This window comes from Oreochromis aureus, linkage group 23 (assembly GCF_013358895.1).
Source record: "Oreochromis aureus strain Israel breed Guangdong linkage group 23, ZZ_aureus, whole genome shotgun sequence".
In the NCBI taxonomy this organism is placed as follows: Eukaryota; Metazoa; Chordata; class Actinopteri; order Cichliformes; family Cichlidae; genus Oreochromis; species Oreochromis aureus.
Window position 1 is genome coordinate 29,975,219 of NC_052963.1, and position 19,800 is coordinate 29,995,018.

Below are 19,800 nucleotides of genomic sequence, written 5' to 3' on the forward strand. Positions count from 1 at the left end.
CAGAAGAGAAGAGCAAATATGTGGGGAAAAAAGAAGGTGAAGGCTGGATGATCTTATTAAAGGTGTGAAAAAATGAGAGGTGAGGATGAAAAGTAGGAGTGGATTGAAGAGTACGAGCTAAGAGGGTGCAAACAGATAAGAGGAAAACTTTATTGATCCCTGCAGGGCAAAGTAGCAGCAGAAATGAGTGGAAAAAGCTTGAGAATATAGATGATAAGAGGGGAAATCCAAAGTATAAACCATGTACGACTCACAACTTTAAAACCTGGTCATGTTAAGTAGAAACTAATAAGTGAAAATATCTAAAAATGTACAAGATGGAGCAGCAGGAAGTGATGAAAAGAAACAAAATTATCAATATTAATGTCAGTTTTTGTGTGTATTTTATAGCAGATAGGAATATGAGAGCGTGATAAAAGACTGTTGCATAACAGATAAGAGAGCATATACATATGTACATTAGAGAGAGTGAATAATGTGCTGGTATCCACATTAACAGGTCTGCAGAGGGTCAAGTATGTATAGAAATAAATCAAGAAGAGGAGCAGGCAGGAAAGGCAGGGGGAAATTAAGCTGAGGATAAAAAAGAAACTATGAAATGAAGAGATGTGAGTGAGTGGAGGATAGTAGGAAGAGGAAATGGAATGAAGACGAGAGGTGAAGATTGAAGAGGGATTTTCCAGTTGGTTACCCGGTCTCGACCACGTGTGAAATTTGCTCTGAACACCCGGTGGCATTCAATCACCACTCAACTGAAGCAACAAGAAAATTAACACAAAAGTAGAGAGGGGGAAATGGAGGGAATTAAAGAAATAACAGGAGAGTGACAGATAGATTTATGACATTTTATAACAGCATTCTTTAAGCACTCCATCTGCCCATAAAACATTTATATTCAAAATGTACAGAATGGCTGAAAATAGTTTATAAGTCTTTAAGTCAACTATTGAGTCTGAAATTGTACTTTTTACAGGAATACAAGTGAAATATTCAGCCAGTGAGGTAATTGTATTTTTCATATTAATTAATTTCATTTTCCTTTTCTGAGCAGTCTCATCTTTTGAATATTTTATCACTGCACTAGTAAGTATTTTTCTACATTGTTTAAGTAATTTATACTTGTTATTGTAAATGATAACACGACGAGAAATTTCTGTGAAAACAGTTGCAGTTATTTCCTAATTTTTGCAGACAATGTGCTCTGAAGCATGTCAGGATGCTAGTGACTTGATTTTATAATATATAACCTATTGTTATAATTTAATAGAAAAACAGTTGGGGGTTGAAATGCATGTTGCATCATTTAAACTGCTGTGAATTTATTCAAGTATTAAGTTTGTATTTGATCTTCTTTCTTAAGATTAAAAAAGGCCCTGAAAAAACTTAAGCGAACAATAATGCACCTCTTTGACAACTGTTCTGGCAGTTCCATAATTTTAAGAAATAAATGAACTGTATTCATTGACGTTGTCATAAGTTATGAAAATAAAATGGGTAACCAGTAATTTTATCTACTCTTGGACATTAATCACCATCTGTAGTGAACTGTTCTGCAATAAGTCTTGCAATAAGTGCAGTAAGACTGACACATAGAACTATATGAAGTGTTTTGAATTTAAAAAATACAGAGGATCTAACTACAGACTGGGGGTGGAGCCGAACCCGAATACGGTATTTGGAAAGGCACAAATAACGTGTTTTTTACAAATATTTATTTCAAACAAATACTTTAAAAAATATTTGTATTCGGGAACAAGGGAAAACTTTATATCAAAAAGCTGAGTTTCCTTATGAGACTATTTTTTTTCTTGGTCTCAGATTTTTAAGGATGGTATACACTTTCTTAGTTTGGATCAAACAGCGTTGAAGCCAAAAAAAACACCCCTGCATTGCTTGATCCATGAAGGGTGAGAGTCATTGCTACATTGGAATACTTCTAAGACATAAACTCTGTCCACTGTATTGTGTTTGAGTTCTGTAAGAACTGCTGGAAGCTTAATTTCAATGTAATTTCAATTTTGTTGCCAACGTGGCTGAAATCTATTTTTAGACCAAGTGGGAATAAAATTTCTTGTGTCAGAATCTGCACTGATTAGCACTTAAAACATTTTCAAATCTTCATGTCTGTGAAAGTTCTCAGTCATCCACGTCATCTTAGTCTAAGGAGCTTGGAAAGAAAAGCGTCTGGACTTCTTTAAGTTGCTTGAAGATGTTTCACCTCTCATCCGGGAAACTTTTTCAGTTTTAGGGTCAAATGTGCTATCCGAGGGAAACCAACTCTTTAGGCTGTTTTCACACAGGGCTTAAATCTGGGACTCAAATTTTTATATGAACTGGTTTCAGTAGGGCCAGCTATATTGTGTGAACCCTCACTAGCAATAGCAATGCACTCTTTAAAGTGCATTTGTGTATAACACTGGTCATCTGCCTCTCACCAGCTGCATAAATGGAATGGCATCAGGATGAGTTTGCTTTTAATATATATTTATTTATTTTATGGCTAGAAAGGGAAGAGACACAGAGTGTAGTTAGTAATAGACAAGTTATTTAAAAAAGTAACTAAATATCTGATTACTTGAATTGAAAAATGACAAGTAACCTCACCAGTCATATCAGAAAACTAACCTGCATATTTCAATGGGTTACTTTGTGTTGTGTTACAGCAAACACGTCCCAAGGTAAACTTTGACAGCTTTTGTCATTTCTTCTACCAATTTCTTTTGCATTTGATTGAACTTACCCAGTTGCGTTTCAACAAGACAAAAATGAACCCAGGAGAGGAGACAAAAGCCTAGAGTGTAAAGACTGTGATGACAATGAGAACTATAGTCAAACAGAGTACTTAGGAAAAATGTAATTTTGTGGCTATAATGATTTTGCTTTAGATTTTGCATTTTATTTTATTTTGATTTAGTCAGCTGAGAGATAGAGATGCACAGTTAACATTGTGTATGCAGCAAACACATATTAGCACGAATCAACATTGCAAAAGCAGAAAATGAACACCAGCAGTAATACATTCAGATAAAAACGAGCACAAATTTTATAACACAGCAGGACAAAATTGAAAATACCTTGAATTAAAATTGGACTTCAAAGAATGAAAAATGAACATGGCTATATATAGAAGTAAAAGACACAAAAGATTGGATGGAGACAAACAAGATTCTTAGACGTTAGATTTGATCTGATGACAGGCTAAGCATAAATTGCAGGAGCTACTGGCAGCAGCACACATACGCAACATGAAATGAGACTGGCATGTCTAAGTTGATAGCTGCTGACTGAAGTAGCACCTCAAGCACTGATAAATTTCTCTCTGCAATTTAGATGGATTTATAATCCTGCAAATTGCATTAAAATTTTGGCTGGATCGTTGCAAGATCACTGCAGTACCATTGCCACCAAACAAATCTTGCAGATATAACACAGCTGTTTGGAAATAATCACTTCATGTTTTCCTGTCTTTAGTAGTAGAGTTTCCCGTTCTTTCCATGCAGATGCATCAACTACAGATGATGACTGCTCTGTGTTTACCACCCATGAGGGAGACTGTTGTATTTAGTGACATTGTCATATCATACTGTCTTCTTTCCACACAATGTCAAACTCTGCCTTTATACACACAGATATTTAGCGTGTACCAGCCAGAAGAGATGTGTTGTAAGTGTTTTGTTATGTGCTTGTGACCTCAGGATTCTGGCTACATGTGTCATAGTCTCAAATCTCCTTTTAAAAAGTTTTTCTTTAGCTTTCTTTTGAGTTTTGGTGTTTTTTTGTTTTTTTTTACCTAGTTTGTGTGTCTCCTGTTTTTGGCTTTCTCACTGTCTGTCTGCTTGCATTGTCTCATTTGGTAATTGCTTTCTTTGTCTTTAGATGTTAATTTTCTGTCTTTGTCTTTTCTACCACCTTCAGTATTGGTTGGCATCTAATTAGTTTCACCTATATTCTGTTAGTTATTTCGTTTTCTATTAGTTTTTTTTCTGTTTTCACTCCCCTGTGTTTTTTTTTTCACCTCTTCCTGCATCATTTGTTGGGCTCTGATTCCTAGTGTATCCTAGTATATCATTTAGTATCTCAGCAACTCCCCTGAAATCCCTTCAGATGATTTGTCTACATATATAAGTTCAGTAGCATTGCCTTATAGTTGCCTTCTAATTCACTGCATTTCATTTCATCTCACATTTGGTTCATCTTTTGAATATCCATTTAAAATGTAAGAACCCAGTTTTTTAATTCTGTTATTTTTCTGGTTAATTTTTCATTTGGTAGCGTCTATCTTCACATGACATTCACCGAGATATTCATCAGGCAGCTTCTGTAATGCTAAGTAAGACATGAGTTATCGTTTAGGGCAATGTGGAAGTAAAAACTACTGAATTAAGTTCTTGTTGTAATGACCTCAGGCAAGGAAATCCAGAACTAATTTACTGTAAGTGAAAAATCCATATAACCTTTGACCGTACAGGCTGACCCACACACAGCCTTTTGTCTAGCAAAAATTCCCTTTGAGACTGATACAACGGTTTAGAGCCTGTTTGTGTGATTTCATACTGAAAATAAGATGGTACCGTAGTAGAATAATAATTTGAAGATTTCCAAACACACCACTTGATCTGATATTGTGCTGTGATCTGTGCACAAACACAAAGTTGAAAAACTTTCTCCGGTGTGGTGCTAAGATGCAACTTTCCTCCTGGCTTTTAACTATCAAGTGTCTGACTTGATGTATTCATAGGAACTGCTACTGAAAGACCATTTGATTTGTTTAACAGTTGTGCTCGTAAACAGTTTCTTTGGAATGTTGAATGACATACACCAATAAACAATGCAGCTGCTCAATTGGATGAACCAGATTCCACCAAAAAGCTTCAACATAATAAGAAGGATTTTGACAAATCAGTGGTTCAAATTCTAAAGTAGTTTCACATCTCTGCTTCTATAATGACCAGCTCTTAACTTGTTGACTGGTTTATGTGCCCCTCCAGCATTTCATGTGCTCATAATGACAAAGACTATCATGTCAGTTGTTTCTCTTCAGCCTTGCTGTAAAAATACTTGCAACTAGTTTTATGGACTCATTGACAAAAGAGTGGAACAATCAATGGAACTGCTTTCTTTCAGCGCTGTCACAATGCTCTCGTTGTTTGTCAGCCATTATTGCGTGAATGTTGGATATTTGTTTTACATATGTTTGTGTACGTGGATTTCTCAGTGCCATTGTCGATAAGCGCTGGTTTATGTAGAAATATGGCTGTTAGGAGGAGGGGCAGGAGGGCTTCTGTCTGCCAGGGTGGTTGTTTGTGCTCTGAGGATGGAGAAGATTGTCAGACTGTCAGTTTTATCATCATGTATACTGGGAGTTCACAATTCTTGTTCCTCTGCGTGGTTTGATTTGAGACAGGTCCCACGTCTGGGGTATCTTAGTCTGATTCAACAGATGTTTCAAAGGAAAAGTAGAGATTTCCATCCCTGTTTCTGAACTAGCAGATGGGAAACTGAAACAGTGTGCCCCTTTAATGCTTCACCTTCACTCCCACAATGTGACCATTCAGCTGACTGCAGCCTGTCTCCCATGAGGCCTCAGAAGAAATAACAGCAGATGCAAACTGTCACATTTGAAAGTTTAAACTGAAAATATAGAGCACCTAAGAAATAACCTCCTTACATTGTGTCATATTCACGGTCTGTTTGTGGGTTGGAAAATAAGTAGTAATAGGAGAATTTTGCTGTTTTCAGTAATTTTTCATAATTATCTCATGACATACAGACAGCCATGATTTTTTTTGTTCTTATTTGGCCATTATGTCTTTGTAAACTCGCACATGTTGTCTTACCAGGTTAAACATATTAAACCTTAAAACTAAAGGAAATGCACTCATTTCCAAAGCTAGATTACATGCTTTACACTTCTTTTCAGGAGATGATTGGCATCATCTTCAGCTGTTTCTTTTTATTATTTTTTAGCATGTTTTTAGTCTATACAGATCTGTAACTTATTTTTATTAGTTTAACTCACACTTTTCCCCTTTAAAAGTATGGCTCTGGTTTGGACAGATGACATGCACACAGCCTTACAACGGTCATGAGATTTTACCCCAAATATCTCTAAACAGTTGAAAAATGAATGAATTCACTATTTTTACAATAATTAAATGAGTTAAGAGAAAGGACAAAGCCATGAATAGATAAACATAAAAAAATTAATATTGAATATTAAAAACAAAAAAATATTGAAATTGTTTTTTAGTTCTCTCAGATCCAAAGCATGGGTGTCATATTGTAATGTTCAGTTCCAACAGCCCTCTGTGTTTGCAGCTGTTGTAATTTTCCATCATTATGCAGAAAATGCGGGTATATTCCACCAGTTCCCTTGTTTGACATGATCCAAAGGGACTATTTAGCATGCTTCAGTTTGCTAAAAGTAAAAGAGGTTTAGTAGGCAATTCTTCTGTGTCCCTGAACAAATAACAAAAACTGCTGACTTTTAAAGGCGGCCAACGAAGCAGTTTATCCTCTGGCATCAACATGGCTGCCAGCATAATTTTATACAATGAATATGGATGGTATACAACTGGCCTATGTGTAAGAAAGAAAATAATTAAATCTAGATTCAGCCCTTTTTATTATTTTAAATTTTCGGTGTATACGTTAGATTAACTACAAACAATAGTATACTGTATATTAAATGTGGTCATGCGTTGTAGTTATTAGGATTTATTTGAAGATGCATGGCTCCAGATATATTGTTTGTTTTGGGGTTTTTTAAAATAATTTTTAAAATGTTATTTTTTTAAACTGTCTTCAGCAAGATCATTTGGTGTGTGTGTGTGTGTGTGTGTGTGTGTGTTGTTCATAAATCAGAAGGTGATGTTCAGAAGAAAAAAAAAGCACTTATCCAATTCACACTCACTGGGGGCGTGGGTGTTGACCCTATTCCAGCTGTCATAGACCGAGAGGTGGGGTACAGCCTGGAAGGTTGCAAGTCCATCACAGGTCTAACACAGAGAGATAGACACCCATTTTTGCATTCACATTTACAGCCAGTTTCATAGTACCAATTGCCCTAACACTGTAGCTACTACACATCATTTGACGTCATAATGGTGTCAGTCCTTTCAGGAGATTTGATTCCTTAAGCTGATGAATTAAAGCAAAGTTGAGATATAGAAGAAAGACATTGACACAGTGAGAGGGCATCAGCTGTATTTACCAAAAAAAAAGAAAAGAAAAAACATTCTTCGTCAGTCCCAACTTCCCAAGCTCGACTGCTCTGTATTTCATAGCACTGTCACAGAATGAATATAGGTCACATGACTTACAGAGACATATGGGATTGACCATATGATGACCAACAAGTTGCAATACAGCTGGAGCCACACTTGTGATTGTAGAATATGTTGAATTGTAAATATCTAGGTAGGGTTGGGCAGTATAAACTGTATTTGGTAGAAACGATATGAATTTGGCCAGCGGTAGAGATTTTTACTATACCGCTCTACCGCGATACCGCATGTTAATGGTGTCATCAAGCTGTGCCTGTTTTGGTCGAAAGCATCGCAGTGGCTGCAAGCAATATCATCTGCAAATTATGCCGGGCAACAGTAATAGCAAAGAGACGAATCACGTTTTGGAATATGAGGAAAGCCAAAAACTGCGCTTCCTCCACTTCCGTACCATTGATTCATTAATGTTGAATTCTTTCGCAGTTGCTCTATTACCATGTTGTTGCAGTATATTAATGACTAACCTCGTATTGTGGATGAATTATCTGAGTTGTTCTCCTGACTGAAGTTTGGTCCGTTTACAGCATCCTGCCATGTGATTACATTTGTCCCTAACCATCAGAAACCCTCACGTTAACTTTTATCGAGTAGAAAAAAGTTTGTGTTCATCCTCCAGCTTCACTGTGTTTGTTATGCTAACATAGCTGTGTTGCTAACGATCACGTAGCACATCATTATATACCAGCTAGCCCAACTTCAGTAACCCTAAAAGTCACTGCTGTTTAGTTTTCTGTCTTCATTTATGTTGGAAGTGATAGCAGAGCTGTACGTTTTAATTTTCTCAGTCAGAACATGGCATATCATATTTAGGTGGAAACTAGCGAGCTAACTTCCTGCTAACTTCTAACTCTGTTAAATTTAATAAATTCTGTTTTCATGGATGCCTGACTGTTAAACTTAATTGTTATACCTGGTAAAGCAGCAACACTGGTCGTTTTATTAAAGATGAAAGAATCTAGACAGTTTTTAATTCTCAGTGAAGATGCAGTGTTCGTTTGACTTAGGGACCTGAAGCAGACAGAGTTTTGGACCCAGATTACTCCGCGAGGCTCCTGACTATGGCAGCCGTAATGCTCCCACAATCCAGCTTCGTATCTTACCAAAGTCGTACTAAAACATTTTTGACAGATTTTTGAGCGCCGTGTACCACATAAAATCGGTTCGAGGTCAGTAAACACAACCAGAATTCATACAAAAGGCGCATTGTCGATTTTTGAGAAAATTAAAGGATTTTAAGTGCACCTTATAGTGTGGAAAATATGTTATATAGTAGAAAAGAATATATCGCGATATATATCGTTACCGCACATGCTTCAAATTATATCGTGATATGGATTTTAGGCTATATCACTCAGTCCTATATCTAGGGCCTTGGAGACAATGGTAAATGGCCTGTATTTATACCAACTTAGGCTATGTAGGTTTTTTTTTTTTAACAATTTAGTCATTCATTCATTCATTCATTCAAGCTGACCAATGAACTTGATTTATCTGATTAAAATTTAAAATAAAGATAAGACAAGATAAGATAACCTTTATTAGCCCTACGCGTGGGAAATTTGTTTTGTTACAGCAGTGGACAGTGCAAAGTTAAATAGAAAAATTAGGAAAAAAAAAACACTGGAATAAGATATCAATAAGATACTGTACACAATAGAATAGAATAAAATAAAATACTATATACAATTGAATAAAATAGAATACAATTGAGTATAATACAACAATGCCAGAAAAGAGTATTGAGTGTCTTGAAGCAGAAAAACTATACAATACAAATTCACCTGGCCTTGAAATGCATCAGTCACCTGAACCTCTCTTTTTGAGCATTCAGATATGATGAAAACCATGTGCAATGATTTATACTGTAATGATTTGTGCAGTTTCATAGTAAACTGTCATGTCAAACTAGGTGTAATGTCTGTATTTTTTTGGTAAATAAATAGAAACAGTAACAAAAAAAAAGCCATGTTTCTCATTAAAACCACCATCTTCTGACTTCAAACAGAAGCACAGCATTCACTCAGAAATATAGCAGACAAATTTTGACTTGCAAAAAAGACACAGAAAACACTGCAAGAAAAACAGGACTCCTTCAGGTAAAATTGAATATTAAATGGGAATGGCTTTTCCTTCATCTTTTTAATTCACTCATGTAAGTATATGTTCATATCACATAGTAGTAGTGATATGTACATACACTCTACATATCACTCCTACTTGTATGTACAGTACATGTATATCTTTGTGGCTCAAAGTTTTTTTTAAGTTGGAAAAAATGCCCCATATTGCTAACACCATGTTTTTGACAAAATATTCAGTCTTGCAGGATAGTGAACACTAACAGGGGCTTGGTAAGATATTGACAGATATTAATATGTAGGCTTGTGTATCAGTCAGCTTACATAATACTATAAAACCATTACTGACCCTGACTGGCTTAGGCTCCTTAGATTTCTTGTTTGTGTATGGACACTTAGGTTCAGGTTCTAGTCTTCCCTCATTGTCGTGTTTCTTCAATTAATCACAGTTGTGCTTGCTTGCATGATCAATCAGTCTTTCATATGCAGATATACACATATACTTTAAGGAGTATAACACGTTAGTGTTTTAGTTGTGTGTTAATGTTAGCTAGTTTGACAGTTTGCTGTGTGTATGCAGTTAAACAGGATTACCTCAGTGTATGAAATTGAAGTTGAGCTCATCCAGATGGAACAGTGACTACTAAGAAGTGTGGGAAAGGTAGAAAACCACATAGTATGAAGGACATACCTTCATGTTCGACATATTTCATGCACACACACAAACACATAGTGACGTAAAGGGTGAAGTAACAGTTGGCGTGTTGCTTTGTTTCGGTTGGAATCATTTTGTGTTACTACCATATATCTCATTCGACAGACTTACTGAGAGAATGGTAAAATAGGCAACATTTCTGGGGAATGTTAATGCAAGGTCTGTGACATGACACAAACTGTAGCCACCTGTATGAAGTACCTTGCTACAGTGGCTTGCAAAAGTATTCGGCCCCCTTGAACTTTTCCACATTTTGTCACATTACAGCCACAAACATGAATCAATTTTATTGGAATTCCCGGTGAAAGACCAATACAAAGTGGTGTACACGTGAGAAGTGGAACGAAAATCATACATGATTCCAAACATTTTTTTACAAATAAATAACTGCAAAGTGGGGTGTGCGTAATTATTCAGCCCCCTGAGTCAATACTTTGTAGAACCACCTTTTGCTGCAGTTACAGCTTCCAGTCTTTTAGGGTATGTCTCTACCAGCTTTGCACATCTACAGACTGAAATCCTTGCCCATTCTTCTTTGCAAAACAGCTCCAGCTCAGTCAGATTAGATGGACAGCGTTTGTGAACAGCAGTTTTCAGATCTTGCCACAGATTCTCGATTGGATTTAGGTCTGGACTTTGACTGGGCCATTCTAACACATGGATATGTTTAGTTTTAAACCATTCCATTGTTGCCCTGGCTTTATGTTTAGGGTGGTTGTCCTGCTGGAAGGTGACCCTCCGCCCCAGTCTCAAGTCTTTTGCAGACTCCAAGAGGTTTTCTTCCAAGGTTTCCCTGTATTTGGCTCCATCCATCTTCCCATCAACTCTGACCAGCTTCCCTGTCCCTGCTGAAGAGAAGCACCCCAGAGCATGATGCTGCCACCACCATATTTGACAGTGGGGATGGTGTGTTCAGAGTGATGAGCAGTGTTAGTTTTCCGCCACACATAGCGCTTTTGCATTTTGGCCAAAAGTTCCATTTTGGTCTCATCTGACCAGAGCACCTTCTTCCACATGTTTGCTGTGTCCCCCACATGGCTTGTGGCAAACTGCAAACGGGACTTCTCATGGTTTTCTGTTAACAATGGCTTTCTTCTTGCCACTCTTCCATAAAGGCCAACTTTGTGCAGTGCACGACTAATAGTTGTGCTATGGACAGATTCCCCCACCTGAGCTGTAGATCTCTGCAGCTCGTCCAGAGTCACCATGGGCCTCTTGGCTGCATTTCTGATCAGCGCTCTCCTTGTTCGGCCTGTGAGTTTAGGTGGACGGCCTTGTCTTGGTAGGTTTACAGTTGTGCCATACTCCTTCCATTTCTGAATGATGGCTTGAACAGTGCTCCGTGGGATGTTCAAGGCTTGGGAAATCTTTTTGTAGCCTAAACCTGCTTTAAATTTCTCAATAACTTTATCCCTGACCTGTCTGGTGTGTTCTTTGGACTTCATGGTGTTGTTGCTCCCAATATTCTCTTAGACAACCTCTGAGGCCGTCACAGGGCAGCTGTGGAGCTGTTTTGCAAAGAAGAATGGGCAAGAATTTCAGTCTCTAGATGTGCAAAGCTGGTAGAGACATACCCTAAAAGACTGGCAGCTGGAATTGCAGCAAAAGGTGGTTCTACAAAGTATTGACTCAGGGGGCTGAATAATTACGCACACCCCACTTTCCAGTTATTTATTTGTAAAAAATGTTTGGAATCATGTAGGATTTTCGTTCCACTTCTCATGTGTACACCACTTTGTATTGGTCTTTCACGTGGAATTCCAATAAAATTGATTCATGTTTGTGGCTGTAATGTGACAAAATGTGGAAAAGTTCAAGGGGGCCGAATACTTTTGCAAGCCACTGTATATACCCATTCACCATCTCCAAATGTTTGCCTCTCTGCATAACATGTGGTACACTGGCACTAATGATGTCACAATATCCACTTTTATTGAAATGACCTGTGGCTTTGACTGTAAGCCTTGTTGCTGCTGGGATCCAGGTTAAGGTCTGTCTAAAAATCAGCCCCTCTCGGTGGGATGGAGTGTCACACTGTCAGTAGTGTGTAAAATTAAACACTACATTATAATTTGTTGCGATGCATGCTGATAGATACCTTGTGTGTTTGCTGAGGAATGTTATCTCATGTAACCATCCGTGCATATGGGTATGAGACAAATTTAATGGCATGTCTTCTATGCTGTGAAGTAAGACAAATAATTTTGTAAATTTAAAATGGTACTGGTTAAAAATGATCATTGCCTTCTTAGTGTGAATGCTAAATGTGTGTTTACTGTGTTGCAGGGGACCAACTTTGGACTTGACTCTTCACAGTACAAGTACCTACTAGACCCACTGCACCGCAATCGCTGCTTCTGCCACTGTACATGGCAATATGGAAACCATCATCACTGACTGGCTTGTCTATCTCCTGAGAAGTGGTGCCTAAAGATGAAATCTTCAGTGTTTTCTTCTTCAGTCCAGTGATTGTTTACAGGACCTTTCTGAGGAATATATTTCCATACTGTGAGGAATATTTCACAGATTTTCGTTCACCAATTTGGAGGAAACTGATGGCTGCTACAATTCTACTGGATGCTTTGCAGTGCTTTGGTTTTAAAACGGATCATTAGCATCCACAACCCTCATTTGCTCCGGAGTTACCAATTTCCTTACACCTTACTTTTGTATGAATGTCAGTTTTGTGATTGTGTTTGTGTTTGCATCTGCATGGTATAAGTGAGAAAAAGGAAATAAGGAGTTTGCTTCACGAGCAAGAACTGGCCAAAAACAGAGAAAGCAACCAATTGTAAAGCGTGGGACAGCAGCCATGTTCGAGTGGAGGCAGCATTCGAGGATTGGATGTCGGCTACTTCAGAGTGCTACATGTGGGAGCAGAAGCATGGGATATGTAGGTCTAGAAGGTTCCTTAAAGGCTGGCTGGTGGGTATCCACTCTAATATGGCTGGGATTGCTGCTTCTGCAGGCATGTCCAGCTGTTGTGTTGGCTCAGAAACTTGATGAAAATGACCCAATAGTAACAACAGCCAATGGCAAGCTTCGTGGTATCAAGAAGGAGCTGAACAATGAGATCCTGGGTCCTGTCATACAGTTTCTGGGCGTTCCATATGCCGCTCCACCTACTGGTGAGCGCCGCTTTCAGCCACCTGAGCCAGCGGCACCATGGCCTGACATTCGCAATGCCACACACTTTGCCCCAGTGTGTCCCCAGAGCATCGTCGAGGGCCGTCTGCCAGATGTCATGCTGCCAGTGTGGTTTACCAACAGCATCGATGTGGTGTCCACCTACGTCCAGGACCAGAGCGAGGACTGCCTCTATCTTAACATCTATGTTCCCACTGAGGATGGTGAGTTTGCCTGCAAGCCCAGGGTAGGATGGCTGTGTACAGAGGGAGGTGGGGCAGAGAGAATTAAACCCACAACCTTCTGGTAGAGGAAAAAAAAAGTGTTGTTGGGGTGTGTTGTTACTATGTGAGAGTGAATTTCTGTCTCTGTCCTTGTATGTCTGTCAGTAGAAGGGAAAGCATGACCTTGTGCATGTTAAATGTGCATGATATTTCTTATACTACATGACTGTGCGAGAGTGACGTGTGAAAGAGAGAACAGTGTGCACACTTTTAATTTCACTCCACATCTGCCTCAATATTTTTTCTTCCACATTCTTTCAGTCATTCTTTCAGACTTTTTGAACAGATTTTCCTCTCAGCTCCTCTTTTTTCTAATTTCTTTATTTGCCCTGCTCTGCAGGCCCCCTCCTCCTCCCCACTCTCATGTCTGCAGCTCATCATAGCGTATTGTGCTCATCCACAATGGCTACAGTTCATTAAACAAGACAGTCGTTGTCATGATCATCACCGATTGATTTGGCTGACTGGCTGAATGACTGGCTGGCTGGCCGACTGATAGAGTGAATACTGCTCTGATTGAGCTGGTGTTATTCATTCTTTCCCCCTGTCTTTATTTCTCCCTTCCTTCCTCTCTAAGTCTTTTTCAGTCAATCAGCGCTGCGTGAGTGTTCATGTGTGCGTGTGCATGCCAGCTCCTGTGTGCACTGCGCGTCCAGGGGCTCCATGTTATTCTTTAGTTTTCTATTCATTTTACAGTCAAAAGAATATCCAAGGAATGTGCCAGGAAACCGGGCAAGAAAATATGTAGACAAGGAGGTATGTATGATCTGACTCCAACCTATACAATGCCACAGAAAGAAGAACATCCTGCAAACAGGAAGAAAGAAGAGCTATATGTTACAGCATGAGAGAGAGCGAGAGAGACTGAGTGAGAGAGACTGAGATGGAGAGAGAGACGTGAAATCAAGGTCTACAAATTATTCAAGTCTTGACTCAGGACATCTGCTGGTTTTTAGAATGCTGCAATTAAGAGACGGGGCCTTTTAAAACACTACCTGAAAGTGAATTTAGGGCCAATTTAAAAAACCTTAAGAGGAAAGTCGAGATTTCAGAAGCAGTATTCTGACTGAACACAGCTACTGCATTTCAGAAAGTGTATGTGCGCACATCAGGAAATACTTTTTTGTCATTTCTCAGGTCTTGTAAAGACCTTTTGATATACTCAAGGTAATAACAGCAACATACTTGCATCTAAAACCCTGAATAAGACAAGTAATTTATAGACCTTGTGATGGTGGATTGATGTGAGGTGTGTTGCACCACATCCCCAGTACTCATGTGTGCTCACGTTGGTCAGCAATAGTGGGGGATTTGATTGGCTGCCAGATCATAGGTCAGGAGGTGTGCAGTAATTATGGCTGATGTGTAGCAAGATAGCAGCATATTAGATCATACACACTGTCACAAACACACATACACACACTCACAATGATGTAGTTGTATGCAGTGTTAAATAAGATGAGCTCAGGCTGGACCTTGACTATGTAATCTCCATTAAAAGAAAGCACAGCTATGTTCTGGTTGGCTCTGGCTACTGTATCAAGCGCTGTTTCATCAAGATAATGTCCTCCACCTCCTCTCTGTCTTTCTCTTTTAGCCTCTCCCTTCTTGGCTGTGTGTGCACTTTTTTTCTGTATAGATATTTTTGAGTCAGAGTGAGTGACAGAGAGAGTAAGACAGAGACAGCGAAAGCGAGAGAGGGAGAGAGATGTGCTGACAGTGTCCTTGATAAGTTCTGGGTGTTAATGTCATTGTCTTGGCAGCAGTCAGCATTATCACTTATTGTAAATTTCCTTTTTTCGTACCAAATAGATACGTGCACATTATAAATTCACTGCTCTTCTTCGCCTGTAACATGTTACATATACAAATACACTGAAAGGAAATGCACTGACGGATTAAAGAAGCTTATATATTGTTCACACACCATGGAAAAATCATAATTCAGAAAACAAGATTTTGTAATTTGATAATAAAGGGAGAATAGGTGTGAAACACAGTGTACTGCACAGAAAAAGTAAAGCAAGATAGCAGAAATGTCCCTTAGTTACAATAGAAGTTGCTCGACCTAAAAAAAGCAAAGTTTCTCAGAGCAGATGATTCAAGACTCTAATGACCACTTTGATTTAGATATTCAATACATGGAAAAGCCCTGAGTAAAAGTGACATGAAGAATGCAGATCCTAAGACAATAATCGATCGTCTAGAGAATTAAACGTTTTTTTTCCCCAATATTAATAAAATGGATAAAAGTGAAATTTTAGCCTTAAGTAAAAGGCACAGATCGGAAGCAATTCTTTAGAGAGTAAAAAGTGACATTTATCGACCAGAACTTAGTAGTCTTAGATCCTAGACACATCACTTCTGACTGGTAAATTAAGTGTTACTTTTAGAGACTGAAGTGCTCAACTTCATGTTTTAAAATTATATTATCTTTCGGAACAATACATTATCTAAAGCAGTATGCCTCAATTCTGAAAACGTTAGTACATCAGTTGCTTTCTTGTTTTCCTAAATAACATTTTATGCAAAAAAAACAAAACAAAACAAGAAAAAAACAATTTTGATAAGAGATGATGCCATGGATATCAGCCGATCCAAGCAATCCATCTAAGTAGATAGTCAGTATTCATATAGTTCAATCACTGTGACATTGGAAGAAACTATTGGAATTCAAGTCATTTTACTGTCTCTTTATCTAAGTGTAATCTGTAACAAGTCATTATTCTGAGGAGTTAATTTCACTACTCTTTTTGTGCATAAACATGGAGGTAGGTGACCAACATCTAAACTGAGGTCTGAGTGGTGGAGGGTCACTCATTTTTCGTCTTCTGCCACTGGCCTGCGATTTACATTTGACTTTTTATGAATTGTTAACCAAACGCATCTTCCCTAACTATACCTTTTCTATAGTTTGTCATAAGAATGGGTTTCCCATAATGTTAACCATATTGAAATCTATTTGCAATTAAATTGAATGTAATGAGAATTTTCAAACCTAAGGCACTGAAGAAAAAAAATGGCTTCATAGTGTCATCCAATATTGACATTCTTATGTGGCAATAGTTCTCTGTGCACGACTGTGCTGGGCAATTGAGCCCGGGTTGAACACCAAATCATGTCTTGCTACTTGCTACTAGGCAGAAACTACTAAAATGTACCACACGTTTCATTTCTCAGGAATCATGCACATGTATTGGGGTGGTGTTCTTCAGTACATGTGCACGGCTTCTATATTCAGATATTACAATTAAAGTGTGCATTGTTGAGTTACTAGACATGCTGTCCAGGCTGGGATATCAGTTCTACAGCATCAGATAAGTGTTTTCTGGTACAGCATTAGAGTCTAATGTCAGTTCCGCAGTGATGGTGGTGGTTTAGTTTAAAGAGGCAAAAGCTATTTCAGTGGATACTTTTAGAACTTGAGTCATTATCAGTGACACAGTAGTGCAAAGTGTACTCAGTGGTGCGTGGGGTGAGTGGATAGATTATGGTGAGTGACTAGGTAATTTCACGGCTAGATGTGTGCAGCCACAGTGATGGGTTTCATAACATGTTTGGATAGGAAGAAATAAATTTTCAGGAAATGGGGTATTATTAATCAAATCAACTATAATGTCTTCATACAAATGACATATTGACAGGCAATACACTACAACTATTTTGTGATAAAAAGCACATTTTAGCTCTGAAGTTTTTCCAAAGGAAAATGATCAGGTGCACCTGCAGAATTATAGTGAATATGTGCAACTTAGGATTTCATCTGCATAGGTGAAAATTTGGAGGGCAATCTTACAATGTTCCCAAATGCTTCAGCATCCACTGATCAGTAACTACACGGTTACTGACAGATCTGTAGATAACTTATGATGCACAAAACACATTATGCAACATATATACTGTTTATTTTCGGTTTTAGTTCCGTAACAGTTTGTCTAACACTCATACCTTCAGCTAACATAAAATTCTGATGTGCTTTTGTTAATGACTGTTCTGCACACCAAGCATGGAGGACTTCTTAATGGACAAAACAAAGAAAAACCGTGTGACCTGAGGTGATTAGAAGGAAAGCTAGCGATGGAAAGCGATGAAGACATATGACTGTATTAAAGAAGAAGATATGGGGTAGTATTAGGAAGACGGACAAAAACAAAGTAAGAGCAGGACACACACAGCCAAACAATAGAGCAGCGGTGAAAGTGAAGAAGGCAGAGTGTAATTGCTGTGGGATTCGCCTCTTTGTCCACATAAGGACTATTGTACTGTCCTGTGTCACGCAGGTTCAAAGAAATCTTCTGTGGTTAAAAGTAGTGCTTTTTGATGTCTCTGGGATGGAGTATGGCCATTAAGTTATCACATGCTGGGATAGTGGTTTCTGTGTTCAGATCAGAGGTAGCAGCTCTGTGGTTGGTCTTCGCTCTCTACAGCATGCATTCACAATTCATTTCTGAAAATGAAATAAATGAATATGAGTGGCTTGAAATTCAATTATGGAATTTCAGACTTGGGTTAAGTAAAACTCATCCTGATGCATGAGTCAGATGTATTTATGGCTATGGAGGGCCAAGCCTTCAGTACGTTTGGGGGAAATGCTCTTTTTGTTGCATAAAACACACTCAATACTAACTCTGGGAAAAAAAAAAACAAAAAAACCTTTTGTGATAAATAAGAAAAATCTGACTTTTTATTGATTTCCAAAAGAGGAAATGAAAAAACAACAAGGAAACAAAACAAAACAAAAAATAAATAAAATAATACAGTTTGCAGTTTGAAAGAGACACTGCTGGACAATTTTTTTTTTCATTTCTTATTGCCTGTTATATATTTTTACTACTCTTCACATAAGGCCAGAGCTGACTCAACTGTGTGGGTTGTCAAAAGACATCATGGCTACAAGCACAAGCCAATATGGAAGCAGATGAGATGTGGTGAAGGTAATATTATTTAACACAAATCGTTACATTTCAATTCATAAGAGCAAATGTCTTAAACTCACATGCTGACAATATTAGCACAGAACTGTGACACAATACTGAATGTGTTTTGTTTTTTTTTAACAGCATGTGGCGAGACTGTCGCTTTGTTGCTGCGTCAGTGCCTTAAATGCATCTCATTGCATATGACACTTTAGCTATTACTGACAAAGTTCAGTAAAAGTTTTCCTGCCTGAAAATTTGCTGAAAGAAAATGCACGGGACTGTAAGCATTGAAAATTTGCACTGGCGGTTTTGAATCTGGCCAATGCTAATTTCTACAAGTTTAAGCTGTCTTGATGTCAAATGATCAACTTGAACTCTGAATAGAGCATTTTATTTAAAAAGTCATAGTGCTTTGCTTACCATGTGAGAAAATAAACTAGCTGCACATGCTTTGTAATTCATAGGAAAGTTGCTTCCCAAATACACAAATAATATTTTATTGCTAACAGCGATTGTACAGTATTGGCACCACTGCTAGGTGCTGTTAACTTTCTTCCACTTATTCAATTCAGAGTTGCAGGAGCTTATAACTGTCCTAGCGTGAGACTTGTTACACTCTGAACACGTCACCGGTCTGTCACAGAGCTAACACAGACAAACCATTCACACTCAGATTCACACCTAAGATTAAGTTTAGAATCTTAGAATCTCAGATTAACCTAACCCCACACATGATGTTGGGAGGAAGCCAAAGTACCCAGAGAGACAGTCACAGACTTGGGGAGCACATGTGAACTCCACGCAGAAAGGCCCGAGACTGGATGGAACCCAGCAATACGTTAGTTTGGGTTTAGATTCCAATTGTTATGATTATGCCTTGTGATTTCTAGGGAGTTTGTGCTTGAGAACAGTGTTGAGGTTGAGCTAATAATGAACCACCATTGTGTAACTCCTACTGCAAAAATCATATCAAGAAAATGTTGAGCTACACTGTAATTGTTAAAAAGTTCGATACAACAGCATTCCTTTAAACATGCATTTCAAAGAGTCGAGATATTGCCAAGTCATACTTTAAGAAAGACAAGAAACCGATTAAGGATGAGGACATGTATATTTTATTGTAATAAACTGTTTATGGATATTCTGAAAACCTAAGATAACAGTATAAAGGCAACCAGACAGCTGGCTATTTTATACTGTAAACCTTATACTCTAAACAGCACAGTACTGTTTTGTACAAGAGGATATTGCTGTTATCATTCCCAATGGGTACACTGTAAAATTACGTTTTTATGCTGCCAATGAAATTCAACAAGGTAATTTCTATGCACAGCATTCGGTCTTGGTCTAGAATCAGTGTCACTTGGGGTGGTGGGGCTGTCTCTGTTTTGT

At 38.2% G+C, this 19,800-nt stretch overlaps 1 protein-coding gene across 1 annotated transcript in view; it reads left to right on the plus strand.

The window, feature by feature from the left end:
* LOC120436399 (neuroligin-1-like) overlaps positions 1–19,800 on the plus strand; it is a 265,194-nt gene that overhangs the window by 17,802 nt on the left and 227,592 nt on the right. Inside the window, exon 2 of the mRNA XM_039607379.1 lies at positions 12,366–13,429. Coding sequence (XP_039463313.1) covers positions 12,892–13,429 — 538 coding nt within the window. The 5' untranslated portion in view covers positions 12,366–12,891. The remainder of the gene's footprint in view (positions 1–12,365; positions 13,430–19,800) is intronic.